Source organism: Sorex fumeus, unplaced genomic scaffold, assembly GCF_029834395.1.
Source record: "Sorex fumeus unplaced genomic scaffold, SorFum_2.1 ptg000265l, whole genome shotgun sequence".
Lineage (NCBI taxonomy): Eukaryota > Metazoa > Chordata > Mammalia > Eulipotyphla > Soricidae > Sorex > Sorex fumeus.
In genome coordinates, this window is record NW_026606322.1 from 1,373,501 (window position 1) to 1,398,329 (window position 24,829).

Consider the following 24,829-nt stretch of genomic DNA (forward strand, 5'->3'; position numbering starts at 1 on the left):
ATATACATATGAAGGTTTTAAGCTATACTTCTGAAGTGCTATAATGTGAACTGATGACATCAATTTTTTAAAAAGGAAAATAAGTAGTTCATGAAGTCGGACAGATCAAGATGTTCTTCACACATAGACTCTAAATTGGAAATGAGCCATTAGTCTGTTGGAGATGCTAGGTCATAAACAGTAAAAATATAACTCTCCCACCCAAATTATTAGTAGCTAAAAGAAAATAAGGTTCTTTATTTTGGTGTAGGAGGGGCTGGGTCCACACACACACAGTGATGCTTAGGATTTACACCTGGTTCTGCACACAGGAATCAACTGGCATTGCTCAAGGGCCCATTTGGGATGTAGGAGATCAAACCTGGGTCTTGCATGCATGGCAAGCACCTAAGATTTTTTTTTTAATTGAATCATTGTGAGAAACAGTTACAAAGCTTTCATGATTGAGTGAGTTTCAATGTTCCAGCTCCCATCCCTCGTCCAGCAGTGTACATTTACCACCACCAATATTCTTCATTCCCCATATTCCTCTTGCCACCACCACCCCAGCCTTCAGCCTGTCTCTATGGCAGGCCCCTCTCTGTCTCTCTGTCTCTGTCTCTGTCTCTGTCTCTCTGTCTCTCTCTCTCCTCTCTTCCCCCCCCCCCCCCCATCTTTTGGGCATTATGGTTTGCAATACAGATACTGAGAGGCCATCATGTTTGATCCTTTGCCCACTTTCAGCACACATCTCTCTTCCAGAGCAATCCCATCTAACCATGATTATTGTAATGGTCTTTTACCCATTCCAACTACCCTCTCCTTGAGCCCTTGAGGCAGGCTTCCCAACATGTACCATTCTTCCTGACCTTGGGTGTTAGTCTCATACTATGTTGTGTGTGTGTGTGTGTGTGTGTGTGTGTGTGTATTTACAACAAATTAGTACAGTGTTTCTATGTTCCTTCTCTTTCTGACTTAGTTCACTCAGCATGATACTCCCCATGTCCACCCATTTGTAAGAGAATTTTATGACTTCATTTATTTTTCTAACAGTTGTATAGTATTCTTTTGTGTAGATGTACTATAGTTTTTTTTTCAACCAGTCTTTTCTCAGTCACTCAGGTTGTTTTCAGATTCTGGCTATTATAAACAGTGCTGCATTGAACATACAAGTGAAGACGTCATTTCTGCTGTGTGTTTTATATTCCCAGAAATGGTATTGCTGGAGAACTTTATAAGAAAAAACCTCCAACCCCATCAAAAATGGAGAGAAGAAATGAACTGAAACCTTCTCAAGAAATACAAATGACCAAAAGACACATAAAAAAAATGCTCTGGGGCTGGAGCGATAGCACAGCGGGTAGGGCGTTTGCCTTGCACGCAGCCAACATGGTCGACACAGGTTCGATTCCCAGCATCCCATATGGTCCCCCGAGCACCGCCAGGAGTGATTCCTGAATGCATGAGCCAGGAGTGACCCATGAGCCAGGAGTGACCCCTGAGCATCGCCGGGTGTGACCCCAAAAAAAAAATGCTCTATATCTCTAATCTTCAGGGAGATGCAAATTAAAACAATAATGAGATAGCACCTTACACCGCAGAGACTGGCACACACCAAAAAAGAATAAGAACAACCAGTGCTGGCATGGATGTAGGGAGAAAGGGACTCTCCTTTATCATTGGTGGGAATGCTGACTAGTCCAGTCTTTTTGGAAAAAACAACATGGCCATTCCTCAAAAAAACTAGAAATTGAGCTTCTTTACAGATGATGGGTAAGGGAATTTTAAGAATTCGGTATGGGCTCGAGTAATTTAAAAAAGAGACTTAAAATGTTCTTTATGTGGATTTCAAAGATAATATTTAAAAAGAAACTCATTACTACATTACCCATGGCACTTAAACTGGGTTTTCCGTAAGGTTCTTTTTTAGTCAAGCTCTCCAAGTTCCTTCTCAATAGGCGCACTCTTCTTGTGTTATTAGCAGTTTCGGACTATCTCCCTTAGGACCCGAGGCTATTCGAGAAGATGCTCTGGAAATTACAGATTGCCTTCTTGGACTGTGGGCAAAAAGAACATGCTGAAGCTCATGGTTTTCTAAAGTATTCCATTAGAAGGTGATCTTTTTGTCCCCTAACCTCCTTTCAGCACTCAGTTCAATTAAAAGAAGAAGGAGAAGGTAGTCTGTTTTATTTCCCTTCACTGGACAAAACAAGTCCCCCGAGCAACTCTGATGCAAGAGGGGAAATGGGGTAAACAAATGTTGAAGAGAAATTGAAAATATAAAGACCTTCCATTTACTGGTAACTCCTGATTCCTTCAAACCTCATCTTATCTTGAACCAGACTTTTCTACTAGTCCAAACACCTCACTGTACTCTCCCCAAACAATATTCTGAAACTGCCTCCCTCCATGTCTTTTTTCCTTTCCTTTTGTGAGACTGTTCTGTCATTTAAGTAATTAGTATATTTGATCAGTATTTTAACTTCCGCTATATGAAAACCCAGTTTAAGTGCCATGGGTAATGAGTTTCTTTTTAAATACTATCCTTGAAATCCACATGAAGATCACTTTTAAGTAAGTCTTTTTATTATTATTATTATTACTTCAGCCTATATTGAATTAAAATTCCCTTATTATAAAGATACCCATCAATTTAGGTTACCAATGCATACTACAGCATTCTTTCCTGTTTGCTCTTTGAATGTTTTGCTTCTTTAGATTTAAAAAATGACCCAAAAAAAGTGAAAAAACAAAAAACAAATGAAAAAAAAAAACCTCTGACCAGATTAAAAAGTCTGGGAATAGGAGCAGCATTTGTTACAGTTTCCCTGCAGCCCTCAAAGCCTTGTTAGGGAAAGAAGCTTCTTGTAGTTTTTTAAATGTCTGAGCAGAAGGAACTGACTCAATCTTCAGGAAGTAGCTGTGAGGCCAGGGTGGCAGGAAATGACAGAAAACCTGAATGCGGAACTAAAGCAACAGCACAGTCTCTTGCTCTGAAGTGGAAGCAAGCAGAAAAGGAGACTAGTGTCGCCCTGAGGAGAGGACAGCTTAGAGCAGACACTCGCGCTGTTGGAGGTGGGTACTCTGAGCAGTGGGGGAGTTGGAGAGCACAGAGTAAATGCTAATGTAAGAGTATCCTGCTTAGCTCTTAGTCCTTGGTGAGAAATAGTCTCTGCTAGTTGGCTTTTAACCTTCTATGGTCTGGGTGTGAGTACTTGTGTTACTCAACTAACAACGGGGGATGGAAACTGGGGTGGGAGAGGTAACTCTCCCATGGAACCCAGGCAACATGATTTAGCAACAACCAAAACCCCCAGTTTCTTTTGACAGTCTACATCACTAAGGACTGTTGTGCCTAGGTACTGACTATCTAGGGAGGATGAATACAAGGAGATAAAGTCAACATCTCCGCCCTTTGAGAGCCTGTGATCTAGAAAAGACAGAAACCATACCAAAAGTAGCACACATTTGTTTGGGTTAAACATACATGCTTGCACTCTCTTATGCAGGGCTTACATCTCTGGGGTGAAATCTTCCCACACTTTCTTCACACTCTTCACACACTTTCCTCTTACGGCGCTGGTAAGGTGCACGGTGGTGGGCTTGGTGTTTGGATATTAAATGTGATGAACTATTATGAACAACTTTATAAAAATAAAATTTATAAAAAAAAAAAGAGGGAAACCCACATAGAAGACATCTTAACAGATCAGGAAGTGGTTTTAAATATTCAGATAACCAAGATGAAAGCATAATCATTCAACTAGGTCTTGTTCTGTGAGTGCAGGATTCCAGAATCCCAGAAGTTGGAAATGGGACAACTTGGTAGATCAGCTGGTTAATCTATTTAGGGGGAAACAATATCAAAGATGTTCAATGAATTTTTAATATTTATAGACTGGTACCTGACATACAAGTAATATTTTTCTTATGTTTATTTCCTTACTCACGTTTCTGCAGGGGCTTGGTAACGAAGTTTGTGTGATCACCTGGTTGTCTGACTCCCATTCCATATACTTACTGAGATTAGAAGGCTGTTGGGTCATGAGAGCCTCTGTTAATTCACCAGGTCAATCAACAGTCTAACCGCCAGAGAGCCCTTTTTGGTTCTCTAATTCTGGTCAGTTGGTTAAGGCTGCCAACTTGTCTCTGTTTCAGAAGCTCTTCACTTCATTTAAAACTTATCTGAAAATGAAGTGTTTATGGGAGAGTAAGGTTGTGGCTCAGAGAAATAGCAGGAAAGAAGATAAGACCTTTGGCCTTCATTACTTCCTTATTGCTGACAAATATTTCAGAAACTTCTCCTTTCCAGTTTTCTATGTGAGGTCATGTTTCAGAACAGCTCAGAAACTGGGACCAGAGTTCTTGTCTACCTGCCCCCACCCCAACCACATCCATAATTGTTACCCTCCAGCAGAATACTCTCCTCAGCTGTCACACATACCTCAGGCAACTGACTCAGCTAACATTTAGCTAGTATCCTCTTTGCTTCTATTTAACCAGTCTACTCCCATTTTCCTTAACAGTTCCAGGAGGGTTTCAAAAAGCTTAGCGAAGGATGGAATTTTCAAGTGGAAATGCAAAACCAGAGAATAAAATCTGGGTGGAGAGAACAAAGAGTCCTAAAAGATCATAAGAAAACTCTATTTCAGTGTTAACTAGAATTCATCTGCCCCACAGGGACTGGGAGGGGTGGGGGGTGGGGTTTTATTGGGGTTCTTCATGGTAAAAAAAAAAGTATTGGTAAAGGGAAATGTGTTTGATATTTGCATGACTGAGACCTAAACCTGAAAGCTTTGTAACCTTTCCCACGGTGATTCAATAAATAAAAAAATAAAAAAAAAAAAAGAAAACTCTATTTAAAATGTAGTGGACATTAATGGGGAGAGATACTATAGGATGAGGTGCTTGAGAAGGAAAGGATGAGTGAGGAAGTTAGCAAGCAAGCGTTATCATGGTCAGAAGTCTCGGTGGACATCAGAGCTGGTAAGCATTGCCTGATGGTTGTTATTCACACCAAGATCCCAGATCTTACAGATGCTGGACCACTGCACAGCTTCTCTCATTCACATTGAATGAGAAAATGGGGGGTGGGGGGTGCCCAATACCAAGTTGATGCTTCTTCAAACTAGTGTTTTCTTAAGTATTTGTTTAGCATTTACTAAGTTTATTTTTATAAAAATAAAAAATATAAATGTTCAAAATGAGGGATTTATTGCATGCTACTTTTTGAACCATATTCTTTATAAATAAAAATGAACTTTAAAAAGTTGAGTAATGAAATTATTTATTGCCAGCAGACAATGGTTAGTATAGGAATTACAACTGAATGTCCCTGCTCACCTCCGCTGGACACTGATTGGTGGCAAAGCGAAGCTAGTGCATCACTTGCCCTGGAGGTTAAACAATACTCACGGTCACAGTCCTCCCGTTGTTCATCGATTTGCTCAAGTGGGCCCAGTAACGTCTCCATTGTGAGGCTTGTTACTGTGTTTGGCATATTGAATACGTCACGGGTAGCTTGCCAGGCTTTGCCATGAGGGCGAGATACTCTCGGTAGCTTGCCTGGCTCTCCAAGAGGAGCAGAGGAATCAAACTCGGGTCGGCCATGTTGGCTGCGTGCAAGGCAAACGCCCTACCCACTGTGCTATCGCTCCAGCCCAAAGAATACTCGATAGAGTAAAACAGGTTATGGAGAGAAAAGTTCACTTTATCAGGAGTTGGACCAATTCATATTTTTAATAGCTTTAGAAGGAGTCAAATGTGGAAATCTGAAGTGACACTAAATTCTAAGGGTGTTTTTAGTATTTCTTATTAACTGTAACTCTAATATTCTGACTGACTTATCTATTGATACAAGAGCTTTATCTCAACAGTTTGACACCCAAATTATTGAGTCCTGCCTATACTGACTTATCTTCAGGCTCTAGTTGGCTCAGGCCATGGTATATATATTGAACAAGTCCCCATTCTTCTTCTCTCACTGAGCAAAGTGCTTTCCTAACATTTGTATCTGCATTGCCTAGGCTTCTGTTTTCTACTAAGAAAAGATGGTAAGAAACATGGGCCTGATGCATCGTGGATTTCAGCATCATTTTTCCCCTCTTATTGTCTGCCCCCTAATGATTTCCATTTTCCGTCACCTTCAGATGTGGAAATCTGTAGTTGGACATGATGTATCTGTTTCCGTGGAGACCCAGGGTGATGACTGGGACACAGACCCTGACTTTGTGGTGAGTTTAGAAGTAGTTTGCCTGGGAGAGTGATGGGTGGGGAGTAGCTGTGGATGGAGGGAAGCATTTTGAGCACCTGTAACCTTAGAAAGGGGAGCACTTAGAAAAGGATATCTGGGACTAAGATATCCCTCACGATGGCATTGACTGGGAGGACAGTTTGCCTCATGAGTGGCACAGGCACGAGGATAAAAGGAAGCCGGCACTATGATTGACATTGTAATTGAATGGCTATAATAAGCCATGCTGAGAGTGAGGAGTAGAATGACCTGGATCTCCTTTGGCCTATGAGACAGGATTTACACAGGATGTGTGTAATTTTAGGACATTAAGACGTTAAAAGAGATCTGAAGGGGGAAATGTGAGGGATACACTTTAGAAAGAAAGGTTTCTTAGTTCACTAGTTTAATTTTAACATGAGAATCCCAGTGGGTTAAGCAGAGAGTGGTGCTTGAGTTAATACATTACTGAAGGAAGCGATTGATAATATGGGACACAAAGGGCCCATGTGTCAGTTACAGAGCCTCTCTAATACGGTACACTTCTTTGAATCACTATTGCTGAGTTTGGTCTTTCGCAGAATGACATTTCTGAAAAAGAGCAGCGTTGGGGAGCCAAGACCATTGAAGGCTCTGGACGTGCAGAACACATCAAGTAGGTGCCAAAAGGATTGACTTGGGAGGAAGAGAATCCTGTGGGAAGGGTCTGAGGAAAGCCTGAATCTCAGGAGACAGAATGAAAGGAGAGAAGGTGGTTCACACCTATGTATCTTTTTTTAACTTTATTTTATTTTTATAAAGTTGTTCCAATAATTTATCACATTTAATATTCAAACACCAATCCCACCTCTCTGACACCTTCCCACCACCATTATTTCCAATTTTCCCAACCACCACACTATCAAGCCCTAAATAATTTATTTTGTATTATTTGTATGAATAATTTTCTAATGTCGCTGTCGCTGTCCTCCCATTGTTCATCAATTTTCTCTTGTGGGCCCAGTAACGTCTCCATTGTGAGACTTTGTTGTTACTGTGTTTGGCATATCAAATACATCATGGGTAGCTTGCCAGGCTTTGCCATGCAGGCGAGATACTCTCGGTAGCTTGCCGGGCTCTTCAAGAGGGGCAGAGGAATCGAACTCGGGTCAGCCATGTTGGCTGCGTGCAAGGCAAACACCCTACCCACTGTGCTATTGCTCCAGCCCAATTTTCTAAAAATGATCAATAAAGGTTTCCTTAGAAGAAAGTCTTTGAAGATTGTTATATCTCACACTGGAGTAATTAAGCCTTTGTATAAGAGATTACTGACATGTTATTATAGCTAAGTGTCAATATTTTCTTAATTGAGACTGGTTGCCTTCTACTTTACATCCCATCTGATGTGTAGTACTACTCCTAGTTTATTAGTGGTGTAGGGTATGAGATGTCACTCCAGGAATTCAAACTTTTGGATAGGGTGGTACAGTTGGAGTTAAATTTTTAACTGGATGGTGACTTTGGGGTCTGGAAGCATATCTGCAGCTTGTTGTTTTCTTTTGAGATTTATTGATGAATCTCTGGATCATGGCCAGTTAATGAGCTTATATGGTGCCAGAGGCCATTTGTAGATGTGACTGCCAGAAGAAGAACAATGGGTCATTACCCATTCCTGACTCCATTAATTGCTGGAGATTTTGGTCACAAAACCTGAGTGTTTGGTCAAAAACTCATGCCTGAGTTTTTCAACAGATTCATTTCTAGATGAGGCTTGTCCCAAGCCTGTGGAGTCTGACCGTGAGCATGGGGGGATTGGGTTATGGAGGTTCTAGACTGCTGGGACTCTGTTTGGGCAGGTGATGGGATCACCTGCCACCCTCTGGGTGTCCCAGGTGAAACCCAGCCTGATGTGGAGTCTGGAGGCATTCCTGTAGCTTGCTGATCTCTTTTGAGATTTATTTACACCTGTATATCTTTTTGTTCGTTTTTCTTGAATCTCTGTGCCCTGTTGAGTGTATCTTTCTATCTCATTTTGTTTTTATTTTTCCTAAACTCTATTGCCTGTCTTATTTTAAATTCTTGATATTTTCCTAAGTATAAATGTTAACATTAACTTACTTTCTTCTTTCAGTAAGACATAAGGGTATCAGAGGAGGAAGCTCAGTTGCTGACATTGTATCTACCTACCTACCTACCTATTCACATAAATAAAAATATATATCCAGCATTGAGGGTGAGGGAAAGATTCAGTAAAGGGATAAGAAAAAAAACTCAGAATAAAGGCCCTAAAAAGAGGACAGGACTTATGGTGCTGCCAACAGGTCAACCTGTACTTGTGGGGCGAATGTATCAGCAGTCTGATGGTGAATTCAGGCTTCCTATCACCCCAAAATTGCTGCTCTGCCTTTGGCTGGACCCCAACAAGTTGATACCAAGTTTAACAAGAAATTAAAGGGCCAGAAGTTAGGTGTGTGGGAGCTACGCCCACAAACCACCTCTGGCTCAGCTATGCAAGCTCATGTATTGGCCTTATTTCAGAAACCCATAGATAAATCTTGAAAGAGATCAAAAGCCACAGTTAATCTTGGACCCACACATGGCTGAACAGACTGGGGTAAATCAGAGTGGGGCGGGTTGATCTGGTGACCAGCCCAAGCAGAGCTTCCAGCAGCCACTTGCTCCCACAATCCAAAATCGCTGCCATAGCCCTGGCCTGACTCCACTGTCTCAGGACGAACCTTACCAAGATATAGTAAGGCCCTCCCGTTGATCATCGATTTGCTCGAGCGGGCCCAGTAACATATCCATTGGAGACTTTGTTGTTACTGTGTCTGGCATATCGAATACTCTCGGTAGCTTGCCAGGCTCTCCGAGAGGGGCGGAGGAATCGAACTCGGGTCGGCCATGTTGGCCGCGTGTAAGGCGAACGCCCTACCCGCACCAAGATATAATCTGCTGAAAATTCTGGTATGCGGGTTTTGTGACTGAAATTTCCAGACTTTTTCAGAGTTTGGATGGGTTATCTCCCTCCTCTTCACAATACTCATGGAAGCACTGGCAGTCACCCCCACGAACCAACTCCAGGGCCACCCTGTATGCTCTACTACCAGCCTTGCTCCAGAGACCCATAAATAAATCTCAAAAGAGATCAAAAGCCATAGTTAATCTCAGACCTGAACAGACTGGGGTAAATCAGAGGGGGGCAGGTTGGCTTGGGCCCACCAAGCAGAGCCCCCAGCAGCCACTTGCTTCCACAATGCAAAATCGCTGCAATATTCCTGGCCTAATTCCACCTTGTCAGGACGGACCTCACTAAGATATAATCTGCTGAAAATTTTTGTGTGCAGGTTTTGTGACTGAAATCTCCAGGCTTTCTCAGGGTTGGGATGGGCTACCATCTCCCACCTCCCTGTACTACCGGAAGCCTCGGCAGTCACATCCACATCCCAAAGCGGCCACCCAATTGAAAAGCTATTCCAGCCTTACCATCCAGATAAAAATACTGAATGTCCTGAACAAACACCATGACCTCTTAGCACCTGTATTGCAAACCATAATGCATAAAAGGAAAAGGAAAGAGAGAGTAAGAAGGAAAGTACCTCCCACAGAGGGAGACTGGGAGTAGGGGGTTGGTGAAGTAGGGGACGGTGGTGGGGAAATGAGGGACTTTGGTGGTAGGAAGTGTACACTGGTGGAGGGATGGGTTCTGGATCATTGTATGACTGAAACCCAATTATAAACAGCTTTGTAATGGTCTATCTCACAGATATCCTATTTAAAAAAAAATTTTTAAAAAGTAATGTGGAGTTCGTGTCCAATTCAATCAGCTTGATTAATGGCTGAATAAATAGCAGTACTCCTACATTTAAAAAAAAAGGAGGACAATGTTGGACTCTGCTATAACCATAAAAGCCTGGCTCTGTTGCCACTTGAGGCCCAATGGAGAAACAAAATGATGGCTTAGGGAAAAGCTTTATGGACAATAAGTCAGAAGCTTGGAATATGGTGAACTCCTGTTCTAAGTAATCTCCTTTTGTGAATGGTCATAAGAAACATTATTTTATAGAAAAAGAGAACAAGAAAGCACATTTTAAGGAAGGATGATTGTAGATAGGCACCAGAGTGCCTACAATCCTCATGGACTAGACTATCTTATCTGCAAATCTAAGAGAAAAGTTTCTGAGTAAGGGTTAAACCTGTCCTTATCTTAAATTTTGGGTGAATATGGTGTCAGAGGCAGTTCATGGACGTAACTACCAGGTTCCCATATAAGGACAACTGTCTACCCGGAAGATCTTATATTTTGAATTTGGCTCTTAATTTCTTTTGGGTATATTTCACCACATTGTCCTGAATGACTTTTAAAATAAAAATTTGCATTTGGCCTTTGACCAACCTAAACGTTATTAATGATAATAAGAAGAAATTAGATACTAGGAAAAAGGATTAAGACAATTTTATAAAGCAAAGGTTTTTAGGGGGTTTAAGATTATAGGCTGAAAGTATGCCAAAAAAAAAAAAGAGAGAGAGAGAAAAAGGCAAAGGAAGAACAGCACAGAATCTCTGATACAATTAGAGAGAAGGAAGTTATAAACATATCTAGGATTTATTGTTGTTTCTGTGTTGTTGATGGCATATGTTGTATGGATTATTCAGGATCATCAAACCAAAACTGTTTGCTTTGTATGCAAATTATTATATGAGATCAAGTATTGGCAGCAAGATAAACGCAGAAAACAGTATATCAGGAGCAAAATTAAAAAGTAGAGGTCCAATAACTACACATAAGTTAGCAAAAATAATGCAGCATAAACCTATGGCCTCCTCTATAAATATACAAAACCACTACACGATAGTGTTTTTTACCTAATCACCTCATTTACCCCTAGAGATTCAATGTACCACAGAACATAATCAACACTTTATAAACATTTGGCACATATTTAAGCAATTTGGTCATATTCAGGACTATGCATTATTATTTAAAATGGTGTAAATTGTTTCCCTTAAGTGATTGTGATGAGTATTACTCTTAACCAAAAAAAAAAAAAATTCTAGAATAATTTGCGTAGATGTAAAAATGAAACTATTTTATCCAGGACACCTTTTATCTGCTCCTCTGCAAACCTAGATATAGAAACATTTCTGAATTTTTTCTTTGTCCACCCCTTTCTGGGTCAAAGTCTCTCAGATACAATAACCTGAAAGTGTTAAGACCAGGATACAAACTCTGTTGTATCTTTCCCCTTCCTAATGCCTGTCTCATGTATAGTAGGAGTAGACTATTTTAAGATCCTGCTATGGTCTCACAGAAAGAACATGAGTATGGATGATAGATGGATAAATTCTATTCATACTTCTTCATATCAGCAATGTCAATAGGCAGTCATCCTCTCTGAGTATCAGCTTATTTATTAATCAAAGGGGGATAATAATTGCTATGCTGCTGTCTTATGGTTAGAATGCAGTGAGCTATCGTATATGAGTCTACAGTGCTTAGCATCTTAGCTGCTCAATGACATTATGTGTGTTTCCTGTTACTGAAGATTAATCATATTTACTTCTTTAAAACTTAACGTAAACATGTAAGTATATTTCCTTCCTTCCCTTTTTTTAATCACTGTGAGGTAAACCTGTTTATGATTAGGTTTCAGTCATCCCGTGTTCCAACACCCATCCCTCCACAAGTGTACATTTCCCAGCACCAGTGTCCCCAGGTTCTCTCCCATCACCCTCACCCCCCATCCCCACCCCAGTCTGCCTCTATGGCAGGCACTTCTCTCTCTTTCCTCTCTCTCTCTCTCTCTCTCTCTCTCTCTCTCTCTCTCTCTCTCTCTTCTCTCTCTCTCTCTCTCTCTCTCTCTCTCTCTCTCTCTTCAGCCACTCTCCTCTCTCTCTCTCCTTTTCTTTTAAGATAGGGTTGACATATACTGCTATGCTGCATGATCCAGTCTATTCATTTTTTCACCTTATAATTAACTTATTTATTTTACAAAGTTGTTTATGATTGGGTTTCAGTCATAGGATGCCCCAATACCCCCTTCATCAGTGTATATTTCCCACCACCAATGTCCAGTTTTCCCTCCCATTCCCATTCCATTTCCCAAGCTACAGTCTTGTAAAACCCTTTTCTTCCAGTAAAGGTAAAGGTAAAGGTAAAGGTAAAGGCCCTCCCGTTGATCGTCGATTTGCTCGAGTGGGCCCAGTAACGTCTCCATTGGAGACTTTGTTGTTACTGTGTCTGGCATATCGAATACTCTCGGTAGCTTGCTGGGCTCTCCGAGAGGGGCGGAGGAATCGAACTCGGGTCGGCCATGTTGGCCGCATGTAAGGCGAACGCCCTACCCGCTGTGCTATCGCTCCAGCCCTTTCTTTCAGCTACTTTCTTCCAGTAAGTAGCCAAATTATCTTAGACAGATATTATTTTCTTTGTGAATCTTAGTCTTTCTATTTGTATCAAAAAGATCTCTAAGAACTTTGTGGTAGAAAACTCCTGAAATTCTTTCTGGCTAGTGGATTGAGTCTGTCTTTAAGGACAGATGGAATCATTAAAGTCCTTGGAAGGTGGGGCAGTTGAAGAGGGGAACCAGCGGCTGAAGAGTTGAGGTGTTTCGAAGCAGGAAAAGGAAGTGATTATGTTTCTCACTAACCTCACTACCTTCCCCCACATCATGATTTTTCTATTTTAAGTCTGTCTTAAGTAAATTTAGTATAGAAAATGGTTTTGTGCATTTTGGTGAAGTTCTCAGAAGATAGCTACCCATCTACGTCTGTTGTATAGAGGAGTCTTCTTCCTCCCCTCCCCCAAACTCTCCCCCTTCCCCCCTTCCGTCCCCTCCCCTCTTCTCCTCTCTCCCCATTCTTTTTTTCTGTTTTAATTTTTTATTAATGAATCACCGTGAGGTACAGTTACAGACTTACAAACTTTAGTGCTTGCATTTCAATCATACCTCTCTCCTCATTCTTGAAGTAGTTCTTTGACTCCCTAATTGGTGGGGTCATACCCATTAGTTGAGAGTTTGCACCCGACTTCTGTTGCTTAGAGAGGGAGACAAGGGTGTAGATATCTCTTTTAGAGGGGATAGAAAAAAAGGCAGCCGTGCAAAAGACTGGGGGCTATTAGAGGTTATTATCTTTTAGAGGGGATCCTTTCCACTAAGGCAATTACAGATTCACAAGACCCAATTTAAAAGGGGGGAAAACAAACTTTTCGGGGCCAGAGCGATAGTACAGCAGGTAAGGTGCTTGCCTTGCATGTGGTCAACTTGATTTCAATCCCTGGCACCCATATAATCCTCCGAGTCCACCAGGAATGATCCCTGCATGCAGATCCAGGAGTAAGTCCTGAGTACAGCTTGGTATAGTCTGAAACAAACTAACAAACAAAAAACTTTAAACCGAACTTAAGTACAAATCTATTGCATAATTTGTATTTTCCTCATTATTAATGTTTTTCATGCACTTTTCAGGTATTTTATATATCTTCACTTTGAAGTATCCAAATATATCTTAGCAGAGGTGTACTGAAGGGTTAGTACTGGTAGTACTGGAGGGTTTGAGCAAACCATAAGATGGTGGGAATCGAACCCAGGACCTCTATAAAGAGCCACACCCCTGATCCTCAAATCCCCCCGCCCCCAGGTTTGTACATTTTCTGTCTTGGCAGTTCACCCACATCTAAACCTGAAATGTCAGTTCTCAGTCTCTTTCCTTTCACTTTTATTTTTGGAGGGGGGTGGGGGACAGTCTTGGGCCATACCCAGGGGTATCCAAGGCTCACTCCTGATGGTGCTTGGGGAACAGTATGTGGTGCCAGTGATTGGAACATAAAAACCAGCTCCTTAACCCCTGTACTATATCTCAAAATAAAACTACTTTGCTCTTTTTTTTTGGCACCACCCATACACACACACCCATCCCCCACCCCCAAATGGCACATAGAAGGGACTTCTGATTTCTGGTTTGACGGCCCAAATGGGTGATGTGGAGAGATATGGCAAGTCCCATCCCCAACACACACCCCAGTACAAGCTTCTCTCCTGCTTTGTCCTGCCCCGCCAGCACTTTTCCAATGTACTATGTACTTTATTCAAGAACCATCTGTTTTCCACCCGCATCCAGTAACCCAGTCTCTGGAGGGCAAAGATTTTTGAGGTTTCTATCATGATCCCCAGAGCCTAGAGATCAGAGCATGGCACCTCCAAGGCTTTAGTTGTGTCCAATTGTAGCGGGGGGGGGGGAGAGATAATATAGTGTTTAAGGAGCTTCCAATGCGTGTGGCCAACCTTGTTTCAGTTCCCTGCATCACACACAGTCCCCCAAGCACCACCAGGGTGGACCCCTAAACACAAATCTGGGAGCAAGCCCCAAACACTACTGGGGATAGACCCAAAACAGTAACTAGAGCAAAAGTTTGTCCAGTGAATTAATTTGGAAGAAAATTATGTTGAAATGGTAACAAGCAACACTCTCATTAGGAAATCTAACCCAAGCCAATAAAAATGTCTTACATTGAGATGGTGAGCACAGTAAGAATATTAATTTTATAGTAGAAGAGAGAGCTCAAAGGGCTGGTGTAAATGCTTTGTGTGCAAGAAGCCCCCAGCAATGCCCAGAACCACCCCATGTGATCTCTGAACAGAGACAGAGCCAGGAGTAGTCCTAAACTCTACTGGCTGTGGCCCAACCCTAAAATGTTAGTTTTATTTGTTTTGTGGGGAACCACACTGGTGGTGCCCATGGCTCACTCAAAACTCTATGCTCTAGCCTTGAGGTAGGTTTGGGGTATACCATATAGGGTGCTGGAACTGAACCAGAGCTGGCTATGTGTAGACCAGTGCCCTACCCTCTGTACTATCTCTCCAGCCTCTCAAAAAACTGTTAGTTTTTTTTCCTTAAAAAGAACCACATATCCCTCCCTTTTTTTCACATACCCCCTTTTCTAGAGAGAGCATTACTCTCTCTTCCACTTTTAACCCTCTGTAACAAGTTATATATTGAATTCCTATGTTGTGATGATTGGTTGAGTGCTGGACACTGTATTAGGTGCTTTTGGCTTTTAGCTCCTTGATTCACAAGAACCCATTTCCAAAACACCACGCAAGCTCCTCCCTCAGGCATTTGCACCTGTCACCCCTCTGCCTGGAGTGTTCTCTCAGCCTCTTGGCACCCCTCTGAATATTGCCTGGTTTGGTCCAGCATCCTCCTCCCCCAAGTTCCTTGTTTGTCTTATTAAGTGGTAAGAGTGCTTTATATATCTAATATATGTATGTATTTTTGGATAGCTCATGTGAAATATGTCATAATTTCTCCCAGTGTAACTTGCCTTTTTGTTTTGTAAATGGCATCTTTGGAAAATCAGATTTTAATTCTAACGAGGTCTAACTTATCAAACCTTATAATTATAGTTTGATAAATTTATGTGTTTTTGTTTGAGAAAATTATGTGTCTAATAAATTTTCAGTGCCAAAAAATTTCAATGTACTTCCAAATTGTGATTTTCCCACCATGTTTTGTTTTTTGTTTATTTTGTTTTGGGGCCACACCTGGCAATGCTCAGGGGTTACTCAGTGTCTCTGCACTTAGAAATTACTCTGGTGATCATATGGGATTATATATATTATACTATATACATTATATGGTCTGGAGCGATAGCACAGCAGGTAGGGCATTTGCCTGCCCTGCACGCAGCCAACATGGCCCACCCGAGTTCGATTCCTCCGCCCCTCTCGGAGAGCCCGGCAAGCTACCGAGAGTATCTCGCCTGCACGGCAAAGCCTGGAAAGCTACCCGTGACATATCCGATATGCCAACAAGCAACAACAAGTCTCACAATGTCACTGGGCCCGCTCAAGTAAATTGATGAACAACGGGAGGACAGTCACAGTGACATTATATATGGGCTGGAGCTATAGCACAGTGGGTAGGGCGTTTGCCTTGCATGCAGCCGACTCGGCCGAACCCGGGTTCTATTCCTCAGCCCCTTTGGAGAGCCCGTCAAGGTACCGAGAGTATCTCATCTGCACTGCAAAGCCTGGCAACCTACCCATGACGTACTCGTTATGCCAAACACAGTAACAAGTCTCTCAATGTTACTGGGCCCGCTTGAGCAAATCGATGAACAACGGGAGGACAGTGACAGTGACATTATATATTATATATAGGGGAACATATGGGATGCCAGGGACCTAATCTGAGTACTGAGTAGGTCACATGCAAGGCAAGTTAAACTCTCTCTTCAGTGACGTGCCACCCCTCCTCTTTATATTTTGTTCTAAAATATTTATGGAGTTTTGTGCACTGAAGTCTACACTTTATTTCAAATTAACATTTATATATAGGCTAAGGTGAAAAATTGGTTTCCATTTTTCATTGTCCCAACATGGTTAAAAAACTATTCTTCCTCCACTCCATTGACTTGCTTGTTTTTGTTTTTTAATTCCTTTTTCTTTCCTTTCTTTTTGTTGTTGTTGCCATAATTGAGGATTGTGGTGTTCACACTTTTACTGTGGTGTTTGTAAGAGGGCTACACTCTTAGTTGCCATACTTATACACATGCTTTCCAGGGGTACACGCTTTAGCTGTGTGTGCCAGTTATTTGTCTGTGGTGTGTTGAAAACCAAACACTTTGGTATTTTGCCTGATAACAAGGCAGCCAGGATCATGCTTGTCTGTGTGGAACAGTGCCAGGAGTCTAACTTGTAGCCTCATGCTTACAAGGCAGATATTTTGTTGCTGAGCTGTCTCTCAAGTGTTTTGACATATAAAACAGATCTATTTCTAGTTGGTCTATGTGTCTATTTTCACTCATATCACACAATGCTGATTACTTTTGCTTTAAATGAGTCATAAAATCACTATTTTTATAACACTTCTCTCCTTTAAAAGCCAGATGATCTCACTTACTTGCAGAGTATTAGGAAACAAAGCAAGAGATTAGATAATTTTCAGTGCAAGCAGCTAGAGATGCACTCAATAGAGCAGTGATATCTGGGTACTGGGTTGAGGATGGCAGGAATAGCAGGAGAGGGACCCTGGAATAAAGTTGGAGCAACTCAGGTACTCAGTTGGTGGGTGTGATATAGGAGCACTGCACATACGAAACAATAATACTGGTTTGATTGTTCAAACAGAAATAAACACGTGTTTAAAAATAGTTATAAAGGAACTGGAGCGATACTACAGCAGGTAGGACACTGCACACAGCCAAAATCAGGCTTGGTCTAGGCACCCCATATCCAAGCTTCACCAGAAGTGTTCCCTGAGACCAGAGTCAGGAGTAAGCCTGAACACTGCCATATGTGTCCCCAAATGGAAACAAAAACCAAAAAGTAATGCCAAAAAATCCTTTTGCTTTCCCATGAATTTATATCTAACAGACATTTCAGAATACGATAGCCAATTTCTACCTAAATGTCTGTTGAAATTTTGATTGCACTGAATTTATGGACCCACTTATGATTGGGTCTGCATCAAATTTTGGAGAGGATTTTCATCTTCAAGTTAGGATTTTCAAATCTTTTGAACAGGGATGATCTGACCATTTCTTTAGTTGTTCTTTAATTTGTGCTAAATGTTTTTCAGTGTTTAGGTCTCATATCTTTTGATACATATATATTATATATATAAATAATTCTTGTTATTTCATTTAAATATGTGGTATTTGTTTTCAGTTTCAGTTTCCGAATATCTGTAGCTAGAATGAAGAAAACTAATTTTTATATAATGCCCTTGTACCCAAATGTACTTAATAGGTCGATTGCTTTGTGTGTGTGTGTGTGTGTGTGTGTGTGTGTAGATTCTCAGGGATTTCCTATATATGAAAACACTATCTGTGAACATAATCTTTTTAAAAAATGTATTTTAATGTAGACAAAAATCAAAACTGTTGATATAATTCTAGAATTGAAAGTGATTAGATACAAAGATCAATAATAAAATAAATGAGATAAACATCGATTTTATATGAAAATTGTTATATTTTATCACAGGGTTGTTAAATTCTTATCTTAGCATTTCTTAAGCTGTTTGTTGTTAGTTGAAGCACCATTGTTATTATTTTTGTTTATTGAGTTTATTTGGCTTCTATGTTACTTCCCCATTGAATTTGGTGTACTCCTGCTGGAACATCATTATTGAGGTGTTCCTCAGCAGTGCAGTACAGACAGAGACTTCAGGATCTATGGCCTGGGCCTGGAGTTTTCAACTGTGGGGACCAGTGTTGCAATGAATTTTAGCTGCTTGATTTGCATCTCCTCGAAGATTGATTTGGTAATCAGTAGAGCAAGGCTGGTGGGTGAGTCAACATGGCAGCAGCTGTGTGAGTAGAACCTTATATTCTGATAGTTAATTTTCATGCTTTACTTTTGCAATAAAAATATTTTTTCCTCTTAACTCATCGTTGACATCTTAGATTTCATTAGGTGCCCATTAACTGCATTGCCTTATCACTTCTGAGTATTTTAGAAGTAAAACGGACAGCTGAGTGGTAACATGTCAGACTTTCTTACTTTTGCCACTTAGCACACTCAATTGACATTTTCTTCTTGTTTGTTTGTTTGTTGTTTTGGGGGCCACACCCAAATTTGCTTAAGGCTTACTCCTGCCTCTGCATTCAGGGATCACTTGTGGTGGAACTTAGTATTATATGTGGTGCTGACAGAACCGTAGTCTGTCAGTACCTTGTCCACTGTACTATTTCTACCGTCCTGGCCACAACATTTTAAGTGAAATTATTTTATCTATTAGTATCCTCTGACTAGCTTTGCTGTCCATTATGTGGGTATTCTTGAATTTCATTTTCTAATCCCTCTAAAAATCTTGTTTCAACTATAGCCTTGCTCTAAACCACGTGACAGTAATTGGATCCATGAAAATGGCACTGATTTTTCCCATTTGAGAGTAGTATTTTGCCCATTCATTCTTCATCTGAATATTGTATAAACACAAAAAGCCCGCCCGCCTTTGGTAGTCTCAGACCGTTTCCCCCACCCCAGGGAGGCCAACGGCAAGGTAGGCTAAGGAAGGAACGAGACCCAGGCTGGTTGGTATCAACTGTAGTTTATTCCAATCTCCACTCCCCTTTTGCTTCTCTCTCTCTCTCCTTCTCTCTCTCTCTCTCTCTCTCTCTCTCTCTCTCTCTCTCTCTCCCCTTTCATTCTCATTCTTCTCCCGCCTCATTCTCCTTCCAGCCTCTGGATCTGACTCTGGCCCAATGCTCTTAGAGTCTTAGTTTATATAGCAATCACATGGGGGGGGGGTGACAAAAAGGTGAGTTGAACATTAACAAATCAACAAAGAGGGGTAAAACCACTCCTCCAGGACATTAACTCAAGGATAAAATCTCATCTAAAGAGATTACTCCGGATTACTAGGAGATTCACTCAAGGGTGGGATCCCAATAAGGGTGTGTCGCTTTCTTCTTTCCTCAGCTAGTAATCCACTTAAATGGTTGTAGTAAATCTACTTCTAATATTTCTAGCAATGTCATCCTGTATGAGCACAGTGAGTGATATAAACTTAAGGTTTGGTTCTTCCTGAGGACATCCCACTATATATTCATATATATATATATATATATATATATATATATATTGCACCACAGTACTCAGGCCAGGTTAGTCTTCCTAACCCCAGCAAGGCCCTAGTCTCATCGTTACTTTTGGATCATGAAAGCATTTGCCTTCAACTTATAGTTGAATATCATGATGCTTTGGCCTGGCCCATTTCGATGCCAGGGTAGCTCACAGCTTGCCTGGGTCCATTCAGTCCCTCGTCGGGACCCTGCTTTCGAGGTGCTAGGAACTAAGGGCAACTGAGTCAAGAAAGCAGATGCCCAAGAGTAAATATTTGAAGTCAATCAACTCCCAAGTTACAAAGCATAATATTAACTGTCTTCCTGTGTCCATACAGAAAGGACATTGCTTTAACGTAAACTATGCAAAAGACGGAGAAAAGGAATATTTAACTTACAATATAAGTTAAATGTCCTAAAAGGATCTGATCTTACAGAATCTAATTAGGGGAAAAAAGTGATTAACTGGCTGGGAAGGAGAGCACAGAGAAGAACCTACAGATAAACAGAGGAATGGGAGTGACTCAGGAGCACTGTGATGGGTGTAATCCGATAAACCTAAGCTCCCTGTGGCAAGGGAGAAAGGACAAACCAATGTTATCCTACAGAATATGTTGAATATCAGACAGTCATTTACACATTCTTAGGTTTGGGAGCCTTTTGGTCACAGACCTTTCTAAAGTATTAGGGTTGTTGAGTAACATGGTATCTGCATCACTGTTGCCAGAGGCTTTAGGGCAGGCATGGGAACAGAGGGTGCTTCCAGCTCTTAGCGTAATTTCTTCTGGTCCAAAGCCAGATTTCTAAAATTAACCATGACTAAAGCAAAGAAGTCTTCTTAAAAGACCTTTGGTGAGATTATCCTACAAACCTCCAGATGAGTTCATGAAAGAGGAAAATCTCCACTGTGAGATAGCCATTCCACTTGACACCGGTGTATCTGTTTTTGTAGAACTATTGATACACCAACAACATACAATCACAGTTTCCTATATTTCTTGCTTCAGGAAATAAAAATTTTAACTTAAGGTTATCTTGACCTAATGATTCAAAGGGCTGGAGAGATAGCACAGCGGGTAGGGTGTTTCCCTTGCACATGGCCAACCCTGAGTTTGATTCCTCTGCCCCTCTCGGAGAACCCGGCAAACTACTGAGAGTATCCTGCCAGCAAGGCAGAGCCTGGCAAGCTACCCGTGGCATTTTAGATATGCCAAAAACAGTAACAACAAGTTTCACAATGGATCTGAGCAAATCAATGAGAGGTGTGCCTGAATCTGGTTATTTGATCTTAAAGTTATAATTCATGATGAATCAATTTTGTTAGTTAACCTTTACTAGTTATCCGTTTTCTAAGGAATTTTAAGATTTGGGGACAGATTAAAGGGCATTAATTTTTTTACCATAAATACACAAATTCATGTATAGGTTCCCCAGCGTCATAGTTTTAATAGCTATCATCAATTTTTCTTCTTGGTGGGAGGGGCAGGTGCAATTGAGGTGGTGCTCAGGGTCCCGAAGGACCTCTCCTAGTGATCCTCAGCCAACAATACTGACAGTTCTTGAGCCAAAGAACGTGGTGTTGCTTCATGCAATGTTTGGGTCCACTAGGGCCATCCTCGCGGTACTCAGGGTCTCCAGGGCTACACTCAGCCATGCTCAGGGGGTCATGAGTGTCAAGGACTGGACCCATGTTGTGTACATGCAAGGAATTGTCTTGACTGCAGTACTGAATCCTTCAATAATCATTTTTAATGACTTTCTAGTATGACATGAAAAGTAGAATTTCCTCATTGCCTTTTATTTAATTCCTCTCTAATTGTTGACCATATAAATAGTTTCTTGGTTCTTCTTATAGATAATGTTATTGTTAATGTCTGTAAGCTTTTCTTTATTGGAAATTACTTCCTTGGTGTAGATTCACAGACTTCAGTGCATTGGTAAAATGATATACAAATATTTTAAAATTTCTTGAGTTAGATTATCTAATTGCTAGAAACAAAATATATTAAAAGAGAATAATAGGAGCGAGGAAGATAGTACAGTGGGCAAGGAGCTTTCCTTGCACTCAATCTACCTGGGTTTGCTCTCTGGCATCATATATGGTCCCCAAGTCCCACAGGAGTCATCCCTGAGCACAGAGACAGGAGTAAGCCCTGAGAAGAACTGGGTGTGGCCCATCCCTGCCCCTTGCTGAAAAAGAGGAATTATATTCTTAGTTTTACTAAAATAAAGAAAAATTTTCCTCTAATATTTAGGGACATGAAAAATAGGACTAAATATCAGGAAATTATTTACTGAGCAAAATGACAGACTAAACAAAACACTGTCATCTGAGAGTTTAAATCAGGCTACTATATGCAGGTCACACCAGTCCCCTACTTCCAGACTTCTTACTGGTATATTTTGGTGGCTCAAGTTATTGCTGGGTATAACTGAAACACTTCAATACTTTTTACTGGGCAGATGTGCTTTTCGATTCTCTGTGCTAGATGAGTCTCTCTTGTATGGTTATTTCTAGTATCCACCAGCTGAGGAGTAAAGTGTCAGAGGAGCATGATGTTCTCAAGAAGAAGGAGATGGAATCAGGACCCAAAGCATCCCATGGCTATGGAGGTCGATTTGGGGTGGAAAGAGACCGAATGGACAAGGTAAGTTGGAAGGAGAGATTTACTTTTTCTTCCCTTAAGACAGATTCACTTGTTGATTTTATATTTTCCCCCTGAATTTTTTAAAAATTAAAGCACCATGAATTACATATCATTCATAATTGGGTTTTTGACATACAGTGTTTCATCATCAATTTTGCCACCAGTGCCAGTTTCCCTACACCAGTGTCCTCAGGTTCCTTCTCCCACTCTTCAGCACCAGTCCCAGACCCATCCTGCCATCTTGACTGGCACATTTTATGTTTAGTTTTTAAGGTTTGGGCCTTATGATTTCGTACTGTTGACTGTGTGGTTTGGATACTCAGCTCTATCATTCCGTTTGGTTTTGGTTTTATGTTTTTATTTTTTCTCAACATGCCCAAGTTCGATTCTTCCGCCCCTCTTGGAGAGCCCGGCAGTCTACTGAGAGTAACTTGCCCTCACGGCAAAGCCTGGCAAGCTACCCAGGACATATTGGATATGCCAAACACAGTAACCATTGTCACAATGGAGACGTTACTGGGCCCGCTTGAGCAAATTGATGAACAATAGGAGGACTGTGACAGTGACAGTGATTTTTTTTTCTCAAAAGTAAAATGCATCTTTGACATTAAAGCAAAAGATCTATGAGTTATTTGAAATTCCCCCCTGGCCTCAATATAAATCTATTGATGGGAAAATGGGAGTGAAGAAATTAGATAGGCTGGCTTATGGTAGGTGAAACACACAGAACTCTTAGAACAAAGAGAGGGGGAGACAAATGGAAAGGAAAAAATATGCATTCAAGCAATTTACTACTTTTAAATATGTGTTTAGTACATCTATGTTACAACTTCTCTTATTTAATGTATTGCAAATTTAGTGCTTTGTATGTATATTAATTAATTGTTGGTATGCATAAGTATGACAAATATTGATATAAAGTTATCCATTATATACCCTGAAATATAATTTTAATCTATAAGATGCTAGAAGTATATGTTAAAAGAATGTTTGTGAATAAATCTTCTATTGATTTTACTAACTTTTTAAAATAATGATATATTTCTACCAAAAAAGTTTAATAAAAACTTTTTCCAAGGGGAAATATAATATTTAAAATATAATTTTTATGATATTTATATTTTAAATATATTTGTCCAAGGGAAAAATATTTAATAAAAATCTCTAGTTCACAATGAAGAAGTGTTTTTATTTGTGCGAAGTACAGTGTAGAGAGTGTATTCTCCCATAAAATTCCTGGCAAGAGTTAAATAACTAAGTAGCCATTTATTATTAAATTAAGCAATCAAAGTTGCCTTACAACAGACCAAAAATATTGAAGTATGAGTTCCCAGGATCTTAAATAAGCAAGGGTTTCACATTATTCTTTATGCTGGTGCTGCTTTTTCCAGCGTGAGATTGGAATTCTAGGAGGAAGCTGATCTCTTTTTAGTTGAGCCCCTGCAAGGCTTTGCTATTTATTTTAAAGTAATAATTTCAAGATTATTAAAACATCAACATCAAAATACTAGAATAGATATATTCATAAAACTCAGAAAATAAAATGAAGGGGATCACAAAAAGTTTAAGTCACATTGCATCTTAGATTACTAAGTATTGATTATTATTCAACCTCCTTGACTATCGTGTCTCGCTGTCAAACATCAGTGCTCAGATAGCACTTCCGAACTTTGGCCAGATAAGGTTAAAGGTCCATAATAAAACACAGCAGTCTGTTTCGTGAAAGATTTGGTTCCTCTTATGGTATCCAATGTACTCAGTCAGTTCCCTTTCGTCTCTTCCCCATATCCACTTTCATGTCTGTTTTTACATGCCCTTTGTTTTACCACCACCACCTCACCACCCCCATCTCCACCCTGAGTGCACACACACACACACACACACACACACACACACACACACACACACAAACACAGATACGCACACACACACCAGTTTATCATTTCTCTGATTACTTAGTCTCTGTTGTTTCCATCTGAGAATTCCAGGTCTGATAACTCATTAACAAATAGCGTTAATGAGAATTGATATGTGCAAGGCTCCAGAATAAGCTTCATTGTTCCCCAGTAACATTCTCGTCAGAGGTGAACTCTTGGTGAGAATGGAATTTCATGGATCCTACCCCATTGCTGTCTTTTTTATTTTCTTGTGATCGTTGTTCCCTTGTCACTGATTCTGCTTTTGATTTTCCTCAGAGTGCTGTGGGCCATGAATATGTTGCCGAGGTGGAGAAGCATTCTTCACAGACTGATGCTGCCAGAGGTTTTGGCGGGAAATACGGAGTTGAAAAAGACAGGGCTGATAAGGTAATGGCAATTTTCCCCACCTCAAATCACGTGACACTTACCCACATTCCTCTTTGAAGTTGGTACCCACATGTCTCCTGTGGAAAGACAGGGCAATGAATGCACAGAGGGC

General features: G+C 40.7%; 1 protein-coding gene across 1 annotated transcript in view; it reads left to right on the forward strand.

Moving 5' to 3' along the window:
• The first annotated feature begins 2,952 nt into the window (after positions 1-2,952).
• HCLS1 (hematopoietic cell-specific Lyn substrate 1) overlaps positions 2,953-24,829 on the forward strand; it is a 36,778-nt gene continuing 14,901 nt past the window's right edge. Inside the window, exons 1-5 of the mRNA XM_056109370.1 lie at positions 2,953-3,054; positions 6,129-6,212; positions 6,793-6,866; positions 22,282-22,411; positions 24,607-24,717. Of these exons, the coding sequence (XP_055965345.1) occupies positions 6,129-6,212; positions 6,793-6,866; positions 22,282-22,411; positions 24,607-24,717 (399 nt within the window). The 5' untranslated portion in view covers positions 2,953-3,054. The remainder of the gene's footprint in view (positions 3,055-6,128; positions 6,213-6,792; positions 6,867-22,281; positions 22,412-24,606; positions 24,718-24,829) is intronic.